Here is an 11,277-nt window from a genome sequence, read left to right on the forward strand (position 1 = left end):
ATCAGTATTCAAATTTTTCAATCTAATAATGCACTGAATTTGTTCAAAATGAGCATTAGGCTTTTTGCTTGGCCAAAAGGATTATTCATCAAACGTTATACAAACCCCTCAGTAGAATGGAGTAGCTAAACGAAAAAAAAAAAAAAGACATTCATTTGACATAGCACGGTCCCTACTCCTTCACATGCATGTTCCAAGAACCTTTTGGACTAATGCTCTTCTTACAGCCTATTTTTTGCTCAATAGGATGCCCTCAAGTATTTTAGGGGACAAATGCCCTTTCTCCATCGTGTATCTAGAAACATCCATGTTCTCTACTGTGCCTCATGTCTCTGGGTGCACATGTTTTGTTCATGTTCCACATACTGGTCAGGACAAGTTCTCTCCCCGCACTGTTAAATGTGTCTTTGTTGGGTACTCAAGAACTCAAAAAGGATATAGATGCCATGATCCCCACATTCGTAGGAAATAAGTTAGTGCTAATGTCACCTTTTTAGGGGAAACCCTATTTTTCCAGTGTCGGCTCCTCGGATGAATCTCTTTTGATTCCATCAATGATTTATGGTCCCTCCTTTTGTGTTGATCCTCTTATTCCTATCCTTATACCTCTCAAGAAATCTTCTGCCCCTCTTCCAAATCCATTTGTTACTAATCCACAGAAACAATTGAAGGTTTATGAACGAAGAAAAACAAACACAAACATCACTACCACCACGCAGGCACCTTGTCTGCCCAACAATATTTCGACTTCTGCTTTTGGAGAACCATCCCAATGTGACTCTGACTCACCCATTGATTACTAGAAAGGTACTTGAACATGCTTAGCAATCCTTAGTTGCTTATCCTATCGCTCATTATGTTTTAGTTCTTCAACTTCCTAGTCCTATGTGCTCTTTTGCCTTGTCTATTTCCTCAATTTCTATCCTTTCCTCGCATGTTGAATCACTTGCTAACCCTAGATTTTAAACATGCAATGGATGGATAAACGGATGCCTTGACTACTCGAGGGATATGGGACTAGGTGGATCTTCCTCTTGGTAAAGAATTGCTTAGGTGACATTGGTCTACACCATCAAATATCTTCCTAACGGCTCTATCAAACAGCTTACGAATCAGTTAATTGCCAAGGGGTACTCCCAAACATATGGTATTGATTATCATGAAACTTTCTCTCCGGATGCCCAATTAAATTCTGTTTTTGTAGTGCTCCCATTGATAGTTAATTTTTATTGGCCCTTATATTGGTTGGATGTGAAGAATGTCTTCTTGCATGAAGCATGGTTTTATATAACAGCCGTTACATAGTGTAATGTTGTTAAGTAACGGAATTTCAAGGCCCCAATATCGATACAAGCCACTATAGCAGTGAGGAAAAAAATCACGGCCCTAATGGGAGTTACACTTCCATAACGAGCATTACGCTTCCATTACGTTACACTCCACTACACCTCGTTACACCATCGTTCCCTGCTGACGGGCCCATATACTGAAAAATACCTCATTTGTTCCTGATTTTTCTATGTTCTCCTACATTTCTCCCTCTCCTCCAGGTTGTCCAGCTTAGATCCAGTGATCTATGGCTTCCAAAACAGAAATCTGTTCTTGAAATCGCCATCTGAAGGTGATCTACAGCACCCGTTCCCTTTGTCTGAAATTTTATCCATTTAGAAAGAAATTTGTTGCTGTTTGGAAGTGATTTAGGTAGATTTGAGTAAGAAATCAAGCTAGAAACTTGGGATATGGGTAGATCCAAAGAGGGTTTGAGGCTTTGAGCTCTGAATAGGGTTCACGAGTGGGAGGCGCTTCATATTTGTGAGTTCCTGAGTCCTGAATTCCTGTTCATGGGTTTGCCTATTACCAGCATGTACAATTTTGTCCCACCCCACCCCTTTTTTTTTTTTTCACTAAAGCAAGTTAGGCAGCCTATTAGCTTAACTAAATAATTTGCTACTTGTGGCTTAAGCGTAAACAATGCTTAGATTAAGTGCTTAATTAATTAATTTATTTTCTACTTACAGCTTAAGCTTATGAAATGTTTGTAGCTTAACTATTTCCACTTACTAGCTGGTACTTAGTTACTTATGCATTCAATTGCTAATTTGCTACTCTTATAGGATAACTAGGGAGGTTCTATGGTGGGTTTTAGAAGAAAAGGGTGTATGTTGTAGGAATACTGATGTAATTAAGGATATGTATGATGGAGTAATGACTAGTGTAAGGACTATAGATGGAGAAACTAGGGAAGTTTTATGGTAGGTTTTAGAAAAAAAGTGTTTATGTTGTAGTTATACTGATATCATTAAGGATATATATGATGGAGTAATGACTAGTGTAAGGACTATAGATGGAGAAACTAGAGAATTTTCAATCACTAGGATCTGCTTTGAGCCCTTATATTTTTTCTTTAGTGATGGACCAACTGACTAAGAGTATTCAAAAGGAGGTTCCATGGTGCATGTTGTTTGCAGATGATACTGTATTAATTGATGAAACTAGGGATGGAGTAGATGCCAAGTTAGAATTATGGAGAGAAGCTTTGGAATCTAGAGGCTTTAGGATAAGTAGAAATAAGACAGAATATATAAAATGTGTTGACCCTATTGGTCATACTCGGTTTTTATTATGACAAATACTCAGGTATTTAATGTCTATCAAGTTTGTGTGCAGGTTAGAGGTCGTACCTTGGTGCGATGGCAAGTGCCTCTGCCTCGGTACGGGTGGTTTCGGGTTCAAGACTTGGGAGCGGCCTCTTCAAAAATGGGGGTAAAGCTTGCCGACATCCACCTCTCCCAGACCCCACTCAAAGTGGGAGCCTTGTGCACTGGGTACGGCCTTTTCAAGTTTGTGTGCAGGTTCATATTTACAAAATCATTTGATAGCATGAAAAGACTTAAAGTCTAAAGACCCAGAAGATTTATTTTTGTTGTAATTTATTTGATGCTCATTCGGGTCTGTAATAGTAATATAGGAAAAGGTCTATAATAATCACTGCATATCATGCATGTAGATGCAATAAGCTCAAAAGACCTTAGAAAGACCTTAGGTCCTTGCACATACACATAAGATGTCCCCAAAATCACATATATTATCAGGAGATTTAATTGAAGTAAAACTGGACTTATAGGGTAAAATCAGTGAGGCTTCGAGCGACCAAATAGTTGTGTTCAAAATACTTCAGGCGACCGAGCCATTGACCAGTCAAAGTGTTGACTTGGTTTCGGGCGACCGAACCAAAAGGAACGTAGCATCCCTGGTCAATCGAATCACAATTCTGACTTTTCCCACCAACTTGGCAACCCGAACTTCACATTAAAAAATGCCTCGGGCTACCAAATTCAAGATCAGGCGACAAAACCTCAGACAAAATGGAAATTGCCTTCGGTCAGCAAGCCGAACCCACACTCAGGCACCCGAACTTCAAAAAATAATTTTTTCTATTGTGTCTGTTCGGGTGACCGAACCATGGGTCAGGCGCCCGAAACTCTTGGGTTGTTTTAATTTTTACCGCGGTTAAGAAGGGTTAATTTTTCTAAATATTTTTAAAATAATTTTAATAATACCCTACGTACCCCCCAAAGGTTATAATTTTAGCCTATTCTATATATAGGGGTTCATTTGCTTGGATTAAGGGATAATTTTAGCAAATTGATTAGCTAAAAACTCTCTGAAAATTTCCAAAACCCATTTTCCCATACTAAGTCTATACACTCATATACTTCTATTCCCTCGAGAATCAAGCATTGTGAGTGTTTTATTCATTGTTTTATATTGCTAGAAACCCTCATTTGTGTGGTGTTCACTTGATTTTTGGATTGAGGGTTTAGCTTGATTTTTCCCCTTGATTTTATTAATAAATCTTTGGTTGGGAAAAATCTTATAGCTTTGTGGGTCTTTGCATTATTATTGCAAGACTCATTAGGGCTTGTATTTTTTGTGTGCAAAAATATTTTTACAAGTTTAGATCTGAATATCTCCTTGTGCTTTGATATTGAGAAAACTAGAGATATTCTAAATTTCCATTGGTTTGAATTTTTGAAACCCTAAACTGAGATTGAGATTTTATCATTACTTAGTTTCAAAGATTTGCTTGTAGATACACTCTTGTGCTTAATTTGAGATAATCACTATTCTGAGTGTTGATTGCACATATACACCATTGAGTTTATTGTTTTTACATGATCGGTGTGTTTTGATTATTACTGGTGCAAATCTGCTTGATTAAGAAGTATTATATTTATACGCATCTTGTATTGAAACACTGTTGTATTCCAGGCATGGCTTGAGGGGGCGGTAATCCAGCCTGGAAGGATTGATTGTGAAGGTTGAGGTAAGCCCTGTGCTAATTGACCTAATTGTATTTAAGTGCCGCTCCACTAGTTAAGTGAGCCCATAGTGTAATCCTTGTACTGGTGAGCCAAGACGGGGACGTAGGCAATTTGTCGAACCTCGATAACATTTCTAGTATTGTCTCTCTTTACTGCTTTCCTTTGCATGCTTAATTAGATTACTTGTGTAGTTTAATTTCCACCGAATATATATATTGATTTATTTTATCCGCACTAGATTGACCTTAGGCTTGTGTAATACTGCTGCTAGTGGTTTGACCTAGGGGATTAATTTTAAAATACCAATTCACCCCCCCCCCCCCCTCTCTCTTGGGATTATAGTAAAGCTAACAAAATGTAATTTTAGTAATGGTAGGAGGAATATTGGAAACAAAGTTAAACTTGATGATAAAGAAATAAATAGCACTTGTAGATTTCAATACCTCGGATCTATTGTCCAAGCCGAAGGAGAAATTGAAGATGATGTAATGTATAGAGTTAAAGCAGGTTGGGTAAAATGGAGAAGTGCTTCAAGTGTGCTTTGTGATCGTAGAATGAACTTAAAATTAAAAGGAAAGTTTTATAGGACAGATATAAGACTAGCAATGCTATATGGATCAGAACATTGGGCGACGAAGAAACAGAATATTCAAAAAGTAAAAGTTGCCAAGATGAGAATGCTTAGATGGATAAGTGGTATAACATTAAAAGATAAATTAAGGAATGAACATATTCACGGTAAGTTAAGTGTAACTCCTATAAAAGATAAGATAAGGGAAGGAAGACTCAGATGGTGTGGGGCACTTGCAACGTAGGCCACAAGTGTGCCAATGCGGAAAAGTGAGTTAGTTACTATGGGAGGCAAAGAAAGGGCAGGGGTAGATCTAAAATAATTTAGAAGGAGATAGTAAGTAAGGATTTAATATCCCTAAATCTATCAAAAGAAATGGTCCATGATGACATAAATTGGTGGAAAGGGATTCATATAGCCGACCCCACCTAGTGAGACTAAATTGCCTAATGGGCCTAAATTGTTGTTGTTGTTTATAGTTTAACCGATTAATTTGCTTAATGGGCCTAAATTGCCTAAACCCCAATGGCCTAAATTGCTATGCTTAGTTATTGATATTTTGAATATTAGAATTTAAAAATTAAAATTGTTAGAAAATACAAAAAAAATATGTAACTATCAAATATTAAATACAATGAAACTACTATCAATTTAGTCTTAAATTGCTAAATGGGCCTAAATCACCTAACCCCCAATGTCCTAAATTTTTATGCTTGCTTAGTTATTGACTTATTGCTATTTTGAATAGTGAAACTTAAGAATTAAATTTCCAGTAACTATAAAATTATAAGTAACTATTAAATGTAACTATTTCACGTACTGATACTAATGACTTTCATGCATATGTATAATTGTATATTGACTCATTTTATTTCTCTAATTAATTGGTTTTCATTTTCAATTACATTTCTAAAATAAAGTAGTGGAAAGTATAAATATATATATATATGACTTTTCCTGTAAACAGCACACTAAATTATTATAAAAATCGTGTTGCATATTAAAAAGTGTTTGTTGGTTGAATAAAAGCAGTCAAAATTCATTAAAAATCATGCTTTGAAGGATTCCATGCTTATTCTTCAATTTTGGTATGGATGTCCATGAAAAAAGAAATCACGGCTGCTGCGAACACTTCCTATAACATAAGATTCGCTTCTCCCGCGTCCCGTGACACCCACGACTGTTATGTGACATGCAACCACAATTTAAAACATTCAGGTGGAGGATGGTAAAGTACGCAGGTTGCGTAAGGCCATTTATGGTCTTAAACAGTCTCCTCAAGCCTAGTTTGGCAAATTTAGTATTGTAATTTCTGCATTTGGCTTTATCTACTTGATGTAGGACAAGAAGCAATAACTCGGGAAGATCCTTACAGGAGAATAATAAAGAGGAGTAGGGTTAAGGCATTGTTGGGTTAACTTAGTAATTTATTATGTGTTTAATTTAATTAGTAGAGTATTATGTGTATTTGGGGGCTTGTTTGTAGTATTTGTGTATCCTAGGGGTATGTTTGTAATTTAAAGTAGTTCTAAGGGTATATCTGTAATTTCATGTGTTAAGAGACTTTCTTATAAATAGTGTGTGAAAGCCATGTTGTAGGCAATTGTTGATGAATTTGCATTGAAGTGAATGTGAGTTCCCCCTTGGCATCTCCTCTCTCCTCCCTTCCCCTTCGGCCCTTCCTTATCTTCTACTTTCTCCATGGGTGCAGAACCTTGATGCTGCACCTACATCATTTGCTATCAAAGCCCAACCACAATATCCATTCTTCCATTTCAGTCTACACATTCTCCCTCATTCTTCCCTTCTTCTTTCTTCTCTTATTCTTTTTTCTTCTTTGTTCTGATCTCCTGTTCTGTCCATAATCCCCTCTCCGTTCTTCTTCTTCTTCTTCTTCTTCTTCTTGTCTCTTGGCAGTTTCTGTCCAGCAAATCCTCCAATCACCCATATTCTTCTTTTCCCTCCTTCAGTTTCTTAATCTTTTCTCTCTCTATTTCTGAATTTCAGTTAAAAAAACCAAAAAAAAACAAGCCAGTTCTACAGTTTCTGAACAAATTCCAAAATTTCAGTAGTGTCCCCATTTGTTTGAACACCACCTTCCAGTCACCATCCTACAACACCACCCATTCCATTAAAAACAGAAACCTTTGAAATCCTTCCCCGCAAAATTGTATCACCATCCAACCAGTCACATGGTCCCACGAGCCGAAAAAGCATGCCCCAGCTGCCAGCACTTCGAAAACCCTAATCTCCTGAGCTTTTCTCATCACACCACCAACACCACTATACTCCCCCCACCCCTTGATCTCCCTTCACCCCAAAATTCATCGTCAAAAAGCTGCCACCAGTAACTCACAGGCTGCCGATGCTCATGAGAGAAGTTGTCAAAGTCCCCGCAACTGCCAGTTTTGCAAGAAATTGCCTGCAGTCACGATACTTTGCATTTCTCCACGATATTTTTATCTGCAGCATGGTATTTTGATTGTGGAATGTGGACAAAATATATTGCAAGCAAGCGCGATAATTTGGCATGTAACCCTAGAAATTGTCACTCCAACATTAAAAAAAATCAGGTTTTTTTGTCGTAATTTGGTGAGTTTTCTTTGTGAATTTGTTTCGTTTTAGTAGGAAAATCAATATAAAGGTGAATTGAAGATAGTTTTTGAGGAATTGGGAGTAAGGCGGGTGGGAAATTGTGTTAAAGGGTTGGTGGTGATATAAAGATGCAACATATATATGCATAAATTCAGCAACATGGTGACAAGTTATAGGAAAAAGGAATATCATTGCCAAGGCATAATTTCAAACTTTTCAACACCTTTGTCAAATGTGGAGAAAAAGTTTGCAAAATCATCATTGATGGAAAATGTCCAACAAATGCAGTTTCTATAAATGGGGTCACTCAAATGCAACTTCATCAAGAACCTCACCCAAAGCCTTATGAGATGGATTGATAACACTACCTTACCTTATGTGTTTATGAAAGATGTTTGGTTCCTACCTATGAAGATTGGCCATGTACCCCGTGGATCTCATTTGGTAGAATGATTTGGGTGTGACTCAAGGACACGAAAACACATATGTCTTCCATTATAATGGAAAGAAATCATTTTGAAGTTTGCTCTACCAACCAACTAGGACAAAGAATTTGAGATTATTGATCATGTCAAATTTACTCAACTTGAAGACACTACAAGGAAGGCAATGAATGTGTTTGAAGACGTTCAAAGTCCTTCAAACATTCCTATTGTAGAGTTTGTCACCCCCGATGAGCTTATTGATGCTAATTCTCAAGTCAACTCTATGGTGCTACTAATGGGATGTGGTTTCTTGTCTCATCCAAGCACTAGCTTTCGAAGAGTCCAAGTTTGCTTCTCGCTTTTGATCCTCCAACATTTCAAAATTCAAGGCCGAATTTTTTTTTTCTAATTGGGGGAGAGTTGATGTAGGACAAGATGCAAGAACTTGAGAAGATCCTTGCTAGAGAATAATTAAGAAGAGTAGGGTCAAGGAATTGTTGGGTTAAGTTGGTAGTTTATTATGTGTTTAGTTTAATTAGTAGAGTATTATGTGTATATCGAGGCTTGTTTGTAGTATTTGTGTATTCTAGGGGTATGTTTGTAATGTAAAGTAGTTTTAGGGGTATATGAGTAATTTCATGTGTTTAGAGACTTTCTTATAAATAGTGTGTGAAAGCCATGTTGCAGGCAGTTTTTGATGAATTTGAATTCAGGTGAACGTGAGTTTCCCTCTGGTATCTCCTCTCTCCTCCCTTCCCCTGCTTCTCTTCTAATTTCTCCATGGCTGCAGAGCCTTGATGCTGGCCCTGCTTCACTAGTGCTACTTTGATCATTTGGTTGTTGGCTGCAAAATAGAGACAGATGTGGTACTTCTAGTAGTTTATATCGATCATATCATCATCACTAGCAATGACCATAATGAGATTGCAGATGTTTAGCAATGACTTCAAGCAAAATTTCAAATCAAGAGCTTGGATATTCTGCGTTACTTTTTCAGTATTGAGATTATACGCTGTAGGAAAGAGTTGAATCTATCTCAGCAAAAATATACTTTGGACTTGCTAAGAGATATTGGTTTGTTGGGAGCTAAACTAGTTGATACTCTTATCGATCCCAACGTGAAGTTATCTAGGATATTGAACCAAACTTTGAAAACAAACCTTAATATAGGCAGTTGGTTCGCAAGTTGATCTACTTTACTGTCACTAGATGTCTATACCTAACAAATCTTTTGCAATAGGGATAGAGAGCCAGTTTATGGAAAATCCCAAACAACCACATTGCCATGTTGTTTGTAGGATTTTGCAGTATGTCAAAGGCTCTCCTAGCAAAGGTTCGATATATAAATGAAATAGCAATAGTGAGATTGTGGGATACTTTGATGCTGATTGGGCTGAATCTATTGATGATAAAAGATCTGCTATTGGATATTGTACTTTTGTGGGAGGTAATCTTGTTACTTGGCATAGCAAGAAACAAACTATTGTAACAAGATCTAGTGCTAAGAGGAATATCAAGTTATGGCTCATACTATAAGTGAGCTTATGTGGCTGAAGTCTCTTATGTCAGAGATGAGATTCTTGATAACGAAGCCAATAGGTGTATTTTGTGATAATCAAGCTGACATTTATATTGCTAGCAATCCAATGTTCCACAAGAGGACAAAGCATGCACAAAAAGTCATTTTGTGACTCCCTTTGTGAAATTTTTCGATTAGTTTGGCGATGTTTTTACAAAACCTTTATTTAAGCCCACCCGCCTTGTCTAATGTTTGTTACAAGCTGGGGTTAGGTGATATTTATACACCTCCAGTTAGAGGGGGAGTGTTAGAAGAGAATAAGTTATTTTAATATTTAGGTTGTGCTAATGGGAGTATTTTTGTCCTAATACTTTATTATTATTATTATTATTATTATTATAATATAGGAAGGCAGACCTAGAGCTGTACATGTACTCCAGAAACTGCTGCTCAGTTCTTTCCTCTCTCTCTTCTTCTCCTATTCTCTTCTCTCCTCCATCTCTAACTTTACAACAAGAGAGAATTCGAGGGATAGGATGAAAGTGCATCACTAGGAATTAGTAAAAATCCACAGAGCAACAACACAATCAATCTTTCTTTTTGTTTTATAATATTCCATACTAAACCTATCAAGCACAAACTGTTGACATTCAGCAGAACTAGAGTCACAAAGCAACTGGGGTGTTTAAGATCATCATTCTGAATCTTACGACCCATATTGGGGTCCCTATTACAAAGCTGCAGAGATTGCAATGCCAACCAAATGAAGCATCAAACCAACAGGAAAGTTGCGACAATTTCCCACTCTCAAATCAACTTCACGAGTCTCTGTGTGGGAGTACGGCATAAGTCCCTTTGATTAAGTTAGGCTGCATTTGGGGAAAGTGTTCAAACATTGGATTTGGATTTCTATAGAATTCGACGAAACTCAATAAAATTTCTTATCGTGGTTTGTCAAATCCACAAAATTTCGAATCTAATGCTTGAAATCCATGCTCCCAAACGCAGGGCCCAAGTTTTCCTCAATCTATGTTCGCATGTCGATCAATTTAGACTAGCCCTTGCTAAAATTGCATGTAGAACCATCATCAGAACAACCAATGGCCCATTTCAAGCAGATGCATCGAGAAAAAGTTTCAAGCAGTTACCACATGAAACACTAATCCTAACATTTTAAAAAGAAAAGAAAATGAAATGATTATAAAGAATAACCGAGAGAAGAGAGACGCACGGGCAGTAGGATTTAGAGAAAAGTGCGATCTTGTTGGAATAGATGACGTTGTGAACGAAGGCGGAGGCAGAATTGGAGGCTAAGACTTCGATCGGTGCATTCACCAACAGTAATGCAATCACTACAACAAGAAAAGAGCCGAGCTCGGAAGAACACCGGTCACGGCGGGACGCATTCATCTTCACTTCTGTAGAAACAAAAATTTCAAAAGTTCAGTCCCTCCACTCCACCCTTGACGGCAAGGGAAGGGTGGCGGCGACGGCAGTGGCGGCGGCAGTGCGGTGGCGGCTTCGGCGATTGATTTATGTATTTGCCGAGGAGAGAGGCAGGTCAAAACTCAAAAGAAGTAATTTTTCAAAACAAATTACTTATATATTTTAGTAATTAAATTTCTACATTAAAGTATCTCAGTGTAACAAACATTATTTTTTAGATAAATTAAAATTTAAAATATAATGTTTATGACATCCTGCGTTAAAGGATTTTAGTTTTTTATGTTAAATTTTAAATAGTCTAGTTTACATATGCCTAGTTTTAAAAAAATTAAATAACTATACATGTACCTAATTTTACAAAAGAAATATTAAGTTTAATTATTATATCTTATTTTA

At 37.1% G+C, this 11,277-nt stretch overlaps 1 protein-coding gene across 1 annotated transcript in view; it reads right to left on the reverse strand.

Moving 5' to 3' along the window:
• The window catches only part of LOC131162134 (monothiol glutaredoxin-S6), a 20,804-nt gene extending 9,790 nt beyond the window's left edge, over positions 1 to 11,014 (reverse strand). Inside the window, exon 1 of the mRNA XM_058118323.1 lies at positions 10,667 to 11,014. Within this exon, the coding sequence (XP_057974306.1) occupies positions 10,667 to 10,845 (179 nt within the window). The 5' untranslated portion in view covers positions 10,846 to 11,014. The remainder of the gene's footprint in view (positions 1 to 10,666) is intronic.
• Between the last annotated feature and the right edge of the window lie 263 nt (positions 11,015 to 11,277).

This window comes from Malania oleifera, chromosome 1 (assembly GCF_029873635.1).
Source record: "Malania oleifera isolate guangnan ecotype guangnan chromosome 1, ASM2987363v1, whole genome shotgun sequence".
NCBI lineage: Eukaryota > Viridiplantae > Streptophyta > Magnoliopsida > Santalales > Ximeniaceae > Malania > Malania oleifera.